Source organism: Bison bison, unplaced genomic scaffold (assembly GCF_000754665.1).
Source record: "Bison bison bison isolate TAMUID 2011002044 unplaced genomic scaffold, Bison_UMD1.0 scf7180017864533, whole genome shotgun sequence".
NCBI classification, from domain to species: domain Eukaryota; kingdom Metazoa; phylum Chordata; class Mammalia; order Artiodactyla; family Bovidae; genus Bison; species Bison bison.
In genome coordinates this window covers 8148605-8163734 of record NW_011495082.1, presented here as the reverse complement: position 1 = coordinate 8163734, position 15130 = coordinate 8148605, and the positions used below count along the sequence as shown (strand labels likewise).

The 15130-nt window shown below is 38.1% G+C and overlaps 1 protein-coding gene across 3 annotated transcripts in view; it reads left to right on the top strand.

The window, feature by feature from the left end:
* The window catches only part of FAM172A (family with sequence similarity 172, member A), a 283100-nt gene that overhangs the window by 36581 nt on the left and 231389 nt on the right, over positions 1–15130 (top strand). For 2 of the 3 annotated variants that reach the window (XM_010831927.1, XM_010831926.1), the window contains exons 2-3: positions 474–597; positions 10546–10647. In XM_010831927.1, the coding sequence (XP_010830229.1) occupies positions 492–597; positions 10546–10647 (208 nt within the window). In that variant the 5' untranslated portion in view covers positions 474–491. The remainder of the gene's footprint in view (positions 1–473; positions 598–10545; positions 10648–15130) is intronic. The other variant, XM_010831928.1, reaches the window with a different exon arrangement.

Sequence of the window (15130 nt, the reverse complement as noted above, 5' to 3'; positions counted from 1 at the left end):
GTTTTTCCTTCTGCCCGTCTGCATGTCCCAGAAAGAAAATATTCTGACCTGGTACGTGACATATGCTTGCAGTTTATTTTAAAAGAAATTTCAGGTTTTGAAACTACCTGGAAGTATTTTTTTTTAATTAGATATTGGGGAACTATACCTAATTAGTCAGTTTAGCTAAGTTCAGTTCAGCAGCATTAAGCATATGTGTATATAAGGTATTGTGTTTGGTGATATGGGAGACATCAAGATGACAAAGAGTTGATACCTTTATCCTGGGGCTTGTAATCTGTTAGCTGACCTAGACAAATACATAAATAACGGTAATGCAAGGCAGGCTATGATAAGTACTGTGGTAGAGACATCAACAAAGTGCAGTGGGAAATCAGGATAGAGAGATTAATCCCAACTGGGAGGATCTAGGACCTTCTCATGGAGTAGGTAGGACTGAGTAGAGCTTAATTTATTGCTTTCATTCATTCTAGACTGTCTTCTGAAGATTGATGTCTATTTCCTTGAGCTCTTTAATTTTGTTGCCAATTTGGATAAGCATGGCACAAATCCAGCAGGGAGGTCCAGATGAAAAAGAAAAGACAACAGCACTCAAAGGTACATACTTAATTTGCTTTTTCAGGATATTTTCATTGTGCCTAATGAAGGTGCAGGAATATTTAGGTGACCTTACATTCATTTCCATTCTAAAATAAGAATATCTGTAATCTATAATTATTTATGTCCGTCACAGTGACCACCTCAGTGTCTGAGATATAGTATGTACTAGGTAAATAAATCATAAAGTCATGTGATTTTACAGCTGTAAGAATTCTTAATGCTTTTCTTATTCAAGGTCATGTATTTAATGGTAAAACTAATACCAGAGATCTCTTGAATCAAGCCTAGCACCCTTTACCGTATTTTTGTTGTTTGAAATGTCATATTGGGTTAGAGTAATGATCTGTCTAATCCTATATTCTGTCTTTGTGGCATTGCACTAAGAATATTTTATGAGAAGCTCTCTGTAAGAAGGAATCTGCTTTAGACTTTCTTTGGGAATTTGGGTGCCATTTGTTAGATTAAGAAAAGTGTGAGGAAAGCAGGTTTTAGACATATTAAATAGTAAACTGAGATGCCACTTAAATATCAGGCTGGAGAAGTTTGAGTGTGGAGTTTGGGAAAGTATTTGGGCTGGAGATTAAAGCTTTGGGAATTATTAGCAGAGAGGTAATATTTAAAGTTATGGACCTAATTGAGATCATCAGAGATTGCAGTGTAACCAGAAAAAGTCTGAAGACTGAAGTGTGGGTCGTCTCAATCTTAGGGTCAGGAAAATGAGGAAGAACTAGCAGTAGACACTTAAAATGATTTCTGATAAGACAGGCTGCAGGCTAGGAGCGAGAGAAAGATCCTGAACACCAAATGAAGAAAATGGGTTTAATTAATTTAATTATGATTATAAACCAGGCTTCGCTGGTGGCTCAGACAGTAAAGAATCTGCTTGCAATGTGGGAGACCTGTCTTCGATTCCTGGGTTGGGAAGACAACCAACTCCAGTATTCTTCCCTGGAGAATCCCCATGGACAGAGAATCCTGGTGGGCTACGGTCCATGGGGTTGCAAAGAGTCGGACATGACTGAGTGGCTAAGCACACACATAAACCAGGCTAGATGAGGACTGAGAGTTTACTTTTATATTTAACAGTGTGGAGGTTATTGATGGTCTTCACAAAGAGCTGTTTCAATGAATGGAAGGAAATGAAAGTCATATTGGAAAACTTTAGTTAGAGAATAGGAAGAAAGCAATTCGCAGAGTCGGACGCAACATAGCAACTGACCATACACACATGAACTGTTTTAAGAAAAAGGAGAGATATGCTCTAGATGGGAACAAATATTTGCAATTCAAATATCTTGAGAAGGAAATGGCACCCCACTCCAGTACTCTTGCCTGGAGAATCCCATGGACGGAGGAGCCTGGTAGGCTGCAGTCCATGGGGTCTCAAAGAGTCGGACAGGACTGAGCGACTTCACTCACTTCATACTTTTATCACTGGAGAAGGAAATAGCAACCCACTCCAGTATTCTTGCCTGGAGAACCCCATGGACAGAGGAGCCTGGCTGGCCATGGTCCACGGGGTCGCAGAGAGTCGGACACGGCTGAAGTGACTAAGCACAGCACATATCTGACAAAGGACCTTTATCCAGTGTATATCAAGGTCATCAATAATCAATAATGGGCTTCCTAGGTGGCGCAGTGGTAAAGATTCTGCCTGCCAGTGCAGAAGACGCAGGAGATGAGTGTTCAATCCTTGGGTTGGGAAGATCCCCTGGAGAAGGAAATGGCAACCCACTCCAGTGTTCTTGCCTAGAGAATCCCATGGACAGAGGATTCTGGTGGGCTACAGTCCATAGGGTTGCAGAAGAGTCAGGCATGACTTAGTGACTAAACAATAGACAACGCTATGAAAGGTTTTACTGCATGTATGTACGCTGCTGAGATAGACCAACACACTCAGAATAATAGTTAATTTACAGAAGAGGATAAGGAATGAGGGAATATGTGTGTTTTCATCCAAATAGATTTGCTGGGTTTCCACTTGGAAAGGTTTTGTCTACCTTCAACCTTACCTGATAATGTGAAAATCTGATGTCTCAAGTTGTGGTTCCAATTTAAACTTCCACAAGCAGTATATAAGAAATCAGATTGGTTTTCTGGATTTTAGAGGTTGTACAGTGATGTTAAAAGCATATGGGTAGTCTAAATATAGTAATAAGGTTATAAATATAGAACTTTCTGAATTCAAACTGAGGTTTTCCTACTTACCATGAAACAAGTTGCTTATCTTTTCTGAATCATTTTCTTCACTGGTACAATAGGCATATAAATGCTTAGCACATGAGCTTGTAATGATGAATGAAGTAGTCAAATTGAAAATATTAGAAGATAAAATGGCAAATGTTAAATAAAGTGTATCTTAGAGCAAACTGACAGAATACATAAAATTTATCCCTCAAACAGTCCTATTTATCAGTTTTTTTCTTTTATGAGCTATGCTTTTGGTATTAGGTCTAAGTACTCTTTGCTTAGCCCTGCTTTATGAAGATCTTCTTTATGTTTCCTCTAAGAGTTTTATAGTTTTAGATTTTACATTTAAACTAATGATGTGTTTTGTTTTAATTTTTATTTAAGAGATGAGCCTTAGGTCAAGGTTTGTATTTTTTGCCTATTGATGTCCAATTTTACCAGCACTATTTGTGGGGAAAAAAAAAATCTTTGCACTATTGAATTACTTCTTCATCTTTTGAGGTTCTCTTATTTAGTTCCATGTATCTGTGTCTGTCTCTTCTCCAATACATACTCTTGATTACTGAACTTAAATAGTAAGTCTTAAGTTTGGCTAGAATGATACTCCCAAATTCATTCTTATTATTTGACTTTTCTAGGTCTTTTGCCTTTCCATATAAATATTAAGAGTAAAATTGTCTATGACTGTAAAAAAAAATAATTTCAGTTCAGTTGCTCAGTCGTGTCTGACTCTCTGCGACCCCATGGACTGCAGCACACCAGGCCTCCCTGTCCATCACCAACTCCCAGAGCTTGCTCAGAGTCATGTCCATCAAGTCGGTGATGCCATCCAATCATCTCATCCTCTGTTGTCCCCTTCTCCTGCCTTCAGTCTTTCCCAGCATCAGGGTCTTTTCAAATGAGTCAACTCTTCACATCAGGTGGCCAAAGTATTGGAGTTTCAGCTTCAACATCAGTCCTTCCAATGAACACCCAGGACTGATCTCCTTTAGGATGGACTGGTTGGATCTCCTTGCGGTCCAAGGGACTCTCAAGAGTCTTCTCCAACACCACAGTTCAAAAGCATCAATTCTTCAGCACTCAGCTTTCTTTATAGTCCAACTCTCACATCCATACATGACTGCTGGAAAAACCATACTTTTGAATAGACAGACCTTTGTTGGCAAAGTAATATCTCTGCTTTTTATTATGTTGTCTAGGGTGATCATAATTTTTCTTCCAAGGAGCAGGCGTCTTAATTCCATGGCTGCAGTCAACATCTGCAGTGATTTTGGAGCCCAAAAAAATAAAGTGTGGCACCGTTTTCATTGTTTCCCCATCTATTTGCCACGAAGTGATGGGACCAGACACCATGATCTTAGTTTTCTGAGTGTTGTGTTTTAAGCCAACTTTTTCACTCTCCTCTCTCACTTTCATCAAGAGGCTCTTTAGTTCTTCTTGGCTTTCTGCCATGCTGCTAAGTCACTTCAGTCGTGTCCAACTCTGTGCGACCCCATAGACGGCAGCCCACCAGGCTCCCCCGTCCCTGGGATTCTCCAGGCAAGAACACTGGAGTGGGCTGCCATTTCCTTCTCCAATGCATGAAAGTGAAAAGTGAAAGTGAAGTCGCTCAGTCGTGTCAGACTCTTCACGACCCCATGGACTTTCTGCCATAAATGTGGTGTTATCTGCATATCTGAGGTTATTGATATTTCTCCCGGCAATCTTGATTCTAGCTTGGGCTTCATCCAGTCCAGCATATCTCATGATGTACTCTGCATATAAGTTAAATAAGCAGGGTGACATTACACAGTAAATAATTTACTTGCATTTTAATAGAGATTGCATTCAAGCCTATAGATGAACGTGAGGAGAATTTACATCTTTACTAGAATTGACGTTTCCAATCCATGAACATGGAGTATCTGTCATTTATTTAGATCTTAGATTTCCTTCATTGACACTTTGCAATTTTCATTATATAATTAAGTCTTTTACATATGTTATTAGATTTATATTATAATTTTAGAGTGGTTATAAATGGTATTGTGTTTTTAATTTCAATTGTTACACGTTTACCGATTGTTTATGGAAATACAGTCAAATTTTGTGTGCTGATATAGTCTGTGACTTTTTGAAGTTGCTTATTTTTTTCAGAGGTTTTATTGATAGACAAATTGGAGTTTTCTATGTAGACCATCATGTTATTTGCTTATTGGGCAGTTTTATTTCTTCATTTCTCATCTTGCTTTTTTGCCCTGGCTAAGACTTCCAATGCTATGTTAAATAAGAGTAATTAGAACGGACATTCTTTCCTTATTCACTAGGTAATAGTGAGTGGTGGCACTCCCGTTTTCACCCCTTAATTTCTAGACCTATGAGTTCTGGCTTTGGGAGAAATAGCACTATATGTTGGACACTGGTTCTGAGTATATACTGCCTTCTGGAGAATCTTGATCCAACCCTGCAAGATTCTGTCATCCAGCTGGCCCTGTAACTGAATCTTCAGAAGGCAGTCCACCATTCTGTCAAATTAGCCACTTCAAGATGGTGAGGACACAGTAAGAAAAGTGAGTTCCATGAGCATGGGCCCACTGCTGCACTTCTTTTGCTGTGATGTGAGTTTCTTGATCAGAAACAATGCTGTGTGGAATACCAGGATGGTGGATAAAGCATCCTGCAAGTCCACAGATAGTTATATGTGTCAGAAGCCTTGAGTGCAGGGAAGGCCAATCTGTATCCAGAGAAAGTATCTAATCCAGTAAGAACAAAATTCTGCCACTTTCATGATGGAATTGATCCTGTGTAATTAACCTGCCTCCAATTACTTGGCTGATCACCCCCAGGACATGGTGCCATGTTGAGGACTGCCATGGTGGTCTCTGCTGCTAGGATATTGGACACCCAGCTGTGACGGTAGCCAGGTTGGCTTTGGTGGGTGCAGGTTCATATTTTGAGCCCACACATGACCTCCAACCCTGCCACAATGGCCACTTTATTCTTGAGCTCATTGGGTGATGACAGATTTGACCAGGGTAAGGCTGACTGGTGTCCACAGAAAGGATCATCCTGTGCACTTGATTTTTAAAATAGTCCTCTGTTGAGCTTACCTTTTAGTGAGTATTCACTTGGGATGCTAATATTTTCACCTTCTGTTGGTCATTCAGAGAGGTCTGTCCACATACCTCTTTTCCACATTTCCTTGTCACCAATTTTCTGATCGTGTTCCTTCCAAGTCCCTGACCATCCAGCCAAACGATTGACCACATGCCCATGAATCATTTTATAGTCACTCATGTGGTCATATCTCTTTCCAGAGAAATGGAACAACCAGGTGCCCTGCTCTCAGTTCTGTCCACTGGGAAGATTTCCCTTCACCACTGTTATTTAGGGATGTCCCCAAAGGAGCCTCTGATGTTTCCACTGTCCACTTTTAGGTGGCGACTGAGTATCATGCAGAACCATCGCTGATCCAGACTCGAGTTTTCTCTTCTTCTGCCAGCTGGTGAGGCTTTAGGTGCATGCTGATGAATAGAAGGCGGTGTCGCAGGAGTGGAGACCATAGGCATATGGGCTACTCCTGCATGTTACTTATTTTTGTCTTCAGGGCCTGCTCAGTCCTAACCTCATACACACCACTCCCTATTTGATGATGGAGTGCTATTGTACACACCCAACTTTAATACTTGGTGTGTCAGTTACCACCTAGTTCATGATGCTGCTAAGGTCTCATGGTAAGCTGGCAGCCTGTGGTTAAGTGTTCAATCTCCACTCAGGCCCAGTAGCAGGCCAAGAGGTATTTCTCAAAAGGAGACTAGTCACCTGCAGTGGATAGTAAGGCTTTGTGACAAAATCCTGAACCTGTGCTGTGAAGGCAGGAGAAGACTGATGTCCTAGCTTGAAGACAGTCATACAGAGAGTAGGAATTCTGTCTTACTCACCATTTTTGTTCTACTCAGGCCTTCAGTGAATTGGATGAGTTCATCTGTATTGGAGATGGGGGGCAACCTGCTTGACTCAGTCTGCAGTTTCAAATGTTAATCTCATCCAGAAATACCTTCATAAACATGCTCAGAATAATATTTAACCAAATATCTGGGCACCCAGTCAAGTTGACACATAAAATTAACCATCACCCTATTCATTTGTCTATGGAAACTTTGGTTGCTTCCGCCTTTTGGCTGTTGTGAGTAATACTGCAGTGAATAGGGGTGTACAAATATATGAATCTTTGTTTTCAGTTCTTTGGGGGTATAAAGTGGTATTTTTATCCAGTGACTTCATATGTTTAGTTGAAGTTTAGAATTCTAGTTGCTAAATGGCTTTAATGACCAGACATGTGTTTTAGAAAAAACAGTGGTTACATCTGTTGTATATTTAGGTTATAAGGATTCAGTTGTACTGTATTTTATAGGAGATTGAAGGGATTTTGCATGGAAATGTTCTACTATACTTATTTTTACCTAATCTACTGCCTTTGAAACCCAATTTCTGCAAAATGCAGGTATATAGCTTTGTTTTCCTTTTACAAAGCAGAAAAATAATTTCTGACGGTTTCTCTCTGAGTCTATTCAGTCGGCTTCCCTGGTAGCTCAGCTGGTAAAGAATCCGCCTGCAATGCAGGAGACCCCGGTTTGATTCCTGGGATGGGAAGATCCCCTGGAGAAGGAATAGGCTATGCACTCCAGTATTCTTGGGCTTCCCTGGTGGCTCAGATGGTTAAGAATCCACCTGCAATGCGGGAGACCTGGGTTTGACCCCTGGGTCAGGAAGACCCCTGGAGAAGGGCATGGCAACCCACCCCAGTATTCTTGCCTGGAGAATCCCGTGGACAGAGGAGCCTGGTGGGCTACAGTCCATGGGGTTGCAAAGATTTCGATGTGACTGAGCGACTGAGTACACATACTCAATGCCAATGAAATTAAAAATATCTACATCTAGTTCTCTAATGGACAGAGGAGAAGTTTGAGGAATGCATGTTTTAGTTTAGTTATTCATTTTATCATTCAAAGGAACTTTTTGGTCAATGCAAAAGCATATTTCTGTATTCAGAAGAGTTTATTCTTTTTATAAGGTAATGAGAGAGGTTAGACTATATTAGAGCTTATACAGGACATAGAATAAAAGTATAGGGATTTTGAAAGAGTACTGACTTAGATATTGGAGAATAAGTTTATTTTTTTAATCCCACAATACTATTAAGGTATAATTTTGGGCAAGCCATTTTACGTCTCTGGGCTTATTTCCTTGTCTCAAAGACAGTGAAGATAACACGTGCTACTGCTTTATAGGGCTATGATGGTCAAATGAGGTATAGTATATGAAGTCTTTAAAATGATATATAGATGTTACATGGCATTTTATGATCTGAGATGATAGAAAATGAATATTAGACATAGTACAGATGCTTATATTTTGGATGGTTTTGTGTGTATCTGATGAAGAGGATTCTAAGTTTTGAACTGTGGAAGATGACGGTGAAGTAAAGGAATTCAATTCATTGGAAGGAGAAAAGTGAGAGTCTTCAAGCCAATTTTTGATAAAAAAATACTTTAATCAATTTTGCAAAGATTTACACATTGTTCAGAACCTTACTAATGAATCAGAAATTTGTCAGCATGTACGAATTTGCCCCACTATGCATACTTTGTGACATTTTTTATTTTACTAGATAATTTGCAGATTTTTTTTTTAATAAACTTGCTTGTATGTTGAAGATGGTATATATTTGTGTAAGTTGAGGTTTATCTGATGCAGTAGTTTGAAGAGTTTTAAACAATGACTTTTTTTTTTTTTACAAGTTTTTTGGTATCTTATCTTTGTGTCCCACAGAGAGAGACTAGAGACTGGAGGTAGACAAACTATTTTTTCCTCTGGCATATTTTTATGATCTGTACAGATGGATTTATTATATCTCTGTAAGTGAGAGACAGAAATAAAGTGTTACTTCTGAGCCTCTTTTGTTTTAAACAGAGGCCGGGGTCGGGGGTGGGGAGTTGCTGGTTTGCTATACTAGGTGTCCTGGGAGTTTTTTCTGTCTTCAGGAACTTGAGTTTGAATGAGAAAAAAAATCTCAAAATCTAAACTTAAAAAAGAAAATCTTCTGAGAGATAAATAAATTTGAAGCTTATCTTTTATTTGTTCCAAGTTTGCATATGACACAAAGGTGACATAGTGAGAATTTTTCCTCATCCCGTAATAACCTATAAGAAACTGTTAAGTACTGTTGACAGACTGATTTGAGGCTGGGGCAGGGAAAGTGCAAGATACGCCTGCAACACCGTGTAGTAACAGGAAATAAGAAAATGCTCACAAAATAAAGAGATGAGACTGAGGAGCCGGGATGACTGTTTGCAATGTAGTGACCTGGACGGAATCCTGGAACAGAAAATGGAAATTAATGGAAAAACTGGTGAATAATATCTGGGCTTAGTTAATAGTAATGTACCAACGTTGGTTTCTTCATTGTAGCAAATGTAGCATGGTAAGGTAGAATGTTAACAATAGGGAAAACTGAGTATAGACACTATCTGTACTATCTTTCAGCTTATCTGTATCTAAAATGATGCAGAAATAAAATGCTTATTTGCAAAATATTGTTGACAGTCTTTTATTATGTATAGTCAAATGATGTGAAGAATGGAAACTGTTTTGTGTCAGCCTGTTTTCTCCAGTTAGCGTGTTTTATTTTACTATTGTTATTTCCCCTCTAAAAGTAGAAAAATGAAAACAGTGGAAACAGTGAGAGACTTTATTTGGGCTCTAAAATCACTGCAGATGGTGACTACAGCCATGAAATTAAAAGATGCTTGCTCCTTGGAAGAAAAGCTATGACTAACCTAGACAGCATATTAAAAAGCAAAGACATTACTTTGCCAACAAAGGTCCGTCTAGTCAAAGCTGTGGTTTTTCCAGTGGTCATGTGTGGCTGTGAGAGTTGGACTATAAAGAAAGCTGAGCACTGAAGAATGGGTACTTTTGAACTGTGGTGTTGGACAAGATTCTTGAGAGTCCTTTGGACTGCAAGGAGATCCAGCCAGTCCATCCTAAAGGAAATAAGTCCTGAATATTCATTGGAAGGACTGATGCCTAGCTGAAATTCCAGTACTTTGGCCACCTGATGTGAAGAACTGACTCACTGGAAAAGACCCTGATGCTGGGAAAGATTGAAAGCGGGAGGAGAAGGGGACGGCAAAGGATGAGATGGTTGGATGGCGTCACTGACTTGATGGACATGAGTTTCAGTAAGCTCCGGGAGTTGATGATGGACAGGGAGGCCTGGCGTGCGGCAGTCCATGGGGTCGCAAAGAGTCAGACACGACTTAGTGACTGAACTGACTGATGCTATATTACTATTATTTAGGTTTTTAAGTTCCCTTATTCATAGCAGTAAGATTTGGTGATCTTTAAAAGTCATATTAATATCTGAAAATTTTAAAAATGATAGAAGGAGGTTAATAAGGTACAAATTAGTATCTGTATATTCTGAAGGGAAAGAAGTTCATAATTAATCATTGTGGTACATAGCATCTGAGTTGTGGTTGTTTGGAGAATTACAGTTTTGAAAGTACTTATGTTATATTGATACTGTATGTCATCACAATGAAGCATTTTGGTAACTTAAAAAATTATAATGAGAATCTTATCATTTAAGGCAATACATAAAAAGTAACCTAATAGAAAAAGAAAAAAAAAAGTTAAAATAATGTAAGATACCATCTTTGTTATTAATTATGAAAATAAATATAAGTAAATTTCATGTCATTTCTTTTCTAGATTTATTATCTAGGATAGATTTGGATGAACTAATGAAAAAAGATGAACCACCTCTTGATTTTCCTGATACACTGGAAGGATTTGAATATGCTTTTAATGAAAGTAAGTGGTGTATGCTATATATATGCAAGATTAGTTTAACAATGCTAATAGAAAATAAACAATCCTAAACTTTTATTTGCCAGCTAGAAAGTTTTGTATGTTTCTTTTGAGAAATAATATCTTATCCTTTCATGATGAAATTCTTCTGTCAAGTAAAAGAGCCAAGTAATAATTTCCCATATTTGTCAAGTCACTTAAACCAATGAATATGAATTTAATTTAACTTAGGTATTTTCAATCTTGAGGGTTCAACTTCCTTGTATCCAGCTGGAACTCCCAATTAATAGTGTAGAAAGATGCTATTATTTCACGTGTTATTTAAAAGATGAAGCGACTGGCAATAATTATCTGTGACACTATTTTAAAACATAATACTTGATTCCATTATTTTTTTTTAGGCAACATCCTTATTGTAAAACTTCATTAAGTTCTGAATAAAATAAGCTTGGGACTTGGAATAAGGTACCATAGATTGCTAGAATGTTTCTTGCAGAAAGAACCATGAAACTGGATTAATAATACTGTAATACTTGAGGGGTAATGTTATTACAGGCCTGGTAGCATTTGAATTGTAGCTGTCTGTTGTACTACATTAACTGAATTGGTGATCTGTCATCATTGTGTGTGTGTTTTAAAAATTTTACATGGATTTATTTTATTCTATTCACATTGACTATTGTCATACCACCTACAAAAAGTGCAAAAGCACAGTCAGTTTTCTAATACCAGGTCAGAGCCAGGTTGCAGAAGAGGAACTTTACGGTAAGTTACAAGAAGAGTTCAGATGTCCTGTCACTTGATGTACTTGAAGCTGTAAATATTGCCACCGGAGAATCTCTGGTTTTTTGCAGCGTTCATACAGTTCCTGCCAATGAGGCCTTCTTAGATTGATGTGTCTTTGCAGTATCAGTTATGGGTGTTAGAGCTTATAGGGATAGTATCTGTGTACTAGAATATTAACTGAACATATTAGAACATATTAGAGACATATTAGAAAGGATTAGAACATATTAGAAACTTTGATCTCTTTTCTGATATTAATTTGCATGCTTTATCTTTTGGCAAAGTATGTGTGAGTAGTAATATTTTGTTTTTAAAAGAAATTTTTAAATTTCTTTATAGTTTGATTAACAGACTCTAAAGAACTTGAGACTGACATTGCTCCTGCCCCTTTGAAACAATGACCAGATTCTTCTTTCAGGCCAGGGATGGGGGCATGTGTTGGTGGTGCAGATGCATCATAGAACAGTGTTTGCTTTATGAATAGAAGACACCAGTGTTCATTGAAGTCTGCCTTTCATCTTCCTTGAACATTTCTTAAAGGAAATGAAAAACAAAGAAGCAATACACTTTTATCTCTCACTTTCTTATCAGATCTGTTCACACACACACGTCTTTGCTTACATTTTACATTCTTGCATGCACATACTCACTCTTGGGCACACCTGCACCTTTGCAAATGCGTGTGTGCTTTCATGTGCTTACACTGAATGTGTAAGCACCCTTGCACACACCTATCATGTATGTTTTTTAATATCCTGAACATTGTCTTACATAAATGTAGACTTACAGTATGGGCAAAGATTCTTGCATTCCAAGGAGAGAATGCCACTTTTATGGATCCTATTTTTAGCACGATGCAGTTCAGGGTTGAATTCACGGTGAATGTTGAGTATTTTTTTGAAGATGTGAGGATTTGAAACCAAGAAACTAGTTTCAGTGTTAAATCCCTAAGAGAGCAGTCCTATCTTAGAATCTTCAGGGACTTTTTTTCAGGGTTTATAATGCAAAAACTTTCATGAAAGCTTTGAATTGAAACTTTCATTGGCTAAAGCTTCTACATTTTTCTAAAGAATTTTAAAGTTCTTAGTTGGGTAAAGAAGAATTAGGATACAGAGTTCACTCTAAGGAAAAAGAAAACTGTAACAAAGGGGAAGAGATTCTTTTTACCTGCATCAAACTGATACCTTGTTCTTTCAAATCACTGTACCTTTTCAAATACCCTTTGTGTTTAAAGTGCCTGTTTAGCCGTTCTCCAGTTGCAGTTGGTACACGGCCCGGCTCCAATGCCTTTGCCTTGAAAGATGAGGGTGAGGGCTTTTCACCTTATACCCTCACTCTTAGTCCCTATATACTTTGGTGCAGTACTGTGAGAAATCACGCTTTTGTATCTCTCTCTCTCACACACACACACACACACACACACACACACATATATATAACTCAGCAACAAACTGTTTTGAGTTTGAAGCTTGTCTTCCATGATGGCTGATTTTTATTGGATTCTTACTGTTGTCAGAAAGTGTCTTAAATATTTTCAGTTTATTAATTCACGTAGGTCATTGATAGCTTATCTTGGGTCTCAGACTCAACCACCAATCTGGTAAAATATATGGATAAGCTTTTCAAAATAACATGCATTTGGTTATACACTGGAGATTTTACAACTGATTTTAGGAGACTCTAAAATGTCCTAAATCAGACCTTTGACAGTTGCTAAAGAGATTTTCCAAACCTTTGAGAAATACTATTTGCAAATCCAACTGTAAGTGATCCAGATTATCTTTTCTGGTTAAGAATGCTTACTCTCTTTGCCTCTTTATCTTCTTTTTACTTTTATACTAGTGTTAGTAGTTGGCTGTTTTGGCAAGGCTCATTTTTCCTAAAATATAAAAATCATTATCAACTTGTGAGAATCATTATGTTCAAAATGAGTAGAGAATTAAGAAAAACCAACAGCAAACCTCTCTTTGAGATGTAGATGTATCTACATCTAACTACATAAACTCTCTCTCGGTAAGTCAGTTCCCTTTCACACAACAGTCCCATAGAAAATACATTTCAAATTTTAGCTGTAGCAGTATTACACGTTACTATGTGCCACATGCCTTTAAGGTTGCTGTAGTCAAAATCACAAATGCCAGATTTGCAGATACCTTCAATTCATTTGTATTGGTATCCTAAATGGGAATTTCCCTGTCCTCAAAAGAAAGACATAGATGTACCTTATAATTTATATGGCATCATCTGACCATAAATGAGTGTTTGTTATGGTGATCTAGTGCTGTCTCATGTTAAGTATTAAAAAACTTTAGAAATAAGAATTAGCACTTATATTAAAAATACCGAGTATGTATAGTAAAATTGATTCATAAAAAGAATGAGATAGTTTTACTTAGAGTACTAATGTTTCCTGGATTTTAGCTCTGGTGCCATAGCTTTCCTTTCAAGTCTTTCTTCACTCTTGCAAGCCCTCATTGGATAAAAATCAAATACTAATAACTCAGTTTAGCTTGACCATGTACCTCTTCTGCCACTCCTAGGATAAAGGATAAAGGCTAAAGTTTGAGGCTTCTACTATTTGATTTCATGTGTTCTCCACTGTTGTATTATTCAATTAGTCTCAGTACTCTCTTTGTTTCTGTTAAACTGGGTTGTTCACCATTGTTTGAACTTACCATCTTTTTTTTTTTTTCAAAATTATATTTTCATTGTCTGAGTAGAGGAGAGGGAAGTTGTTAAAGCACTTGATCTGTTGTCGTTTTTCTCTCCTGAATACCAGGAGAATGCTTCTGGGGAAACAAGACAGGTGGCTTGGTCTGCCATGAGGAGAATCGTTCTCCATGAAGTATTTTGAAGAAGTTAACTGGTTTGGTATTGCTTACAGTTAAACCTATAATCTGCAGATATGTAATTGCATGTTTCTTTGAAAAATATCACATGAGCAGTACAACTCTCTGGCACATAAAGTAGAAGTGTTTATAACCAGCATGCTTACCAATGTGTGCAGTAACTCACATGCCCCACTTAGAGACATCACCTGTTCTGGACCAGAGCTGGACCAGAGCATGCTATCCAGTGAGAAGAGAAGACTGGGAAGACCCAGCCAGGCTGTTGCAAACCACTCCCAGCTTTGCCTGTGCCTTTTGGTTGCTTCAGCCATTGAAATTATTAATAAAGTTATTTATTGTCAGTATAGTCAGTGAACTTTGTGAGTTTGTCTTGACAGTCTTATCAGGTCAGTTTATTTCTCTTCCTCAGTTCTTGTCTCCTCAAAACAAAAATTTGGAACAGACTAAAGGGTTTAAAACAACAGACAAGTCACAATTCAGATTGGCTCAAGCAGCAGATCTTTTGTTAGACAGATACTCCCAAAACGTGGAAGCCGGCCGATCCCAAAGGAGTCATCGTAACGATCCCTGTTGATTTCCCCTTTTATACTTCCCGTCTCCTCCTTTTGATTGTGCCCTGTGCCGTGTGCAGAATAGGGCTTGTACCCACCACCAGTCAAGAAAGGGAATGCAACTAGGCATACGTTCAAGGCCGATTGACAATTGCAAGTTATATAACAACAGGCTCTGTTGCGTGTGTCTTCCTATAATTCAGTCTGTTGTAATCAGATGTATATGTATGTGTAGAATATTTATGCACCCTCAATAGGCTCCTAGCTGCCTAAGGTTACTTGAGGAAGCCCCCTGGAGTT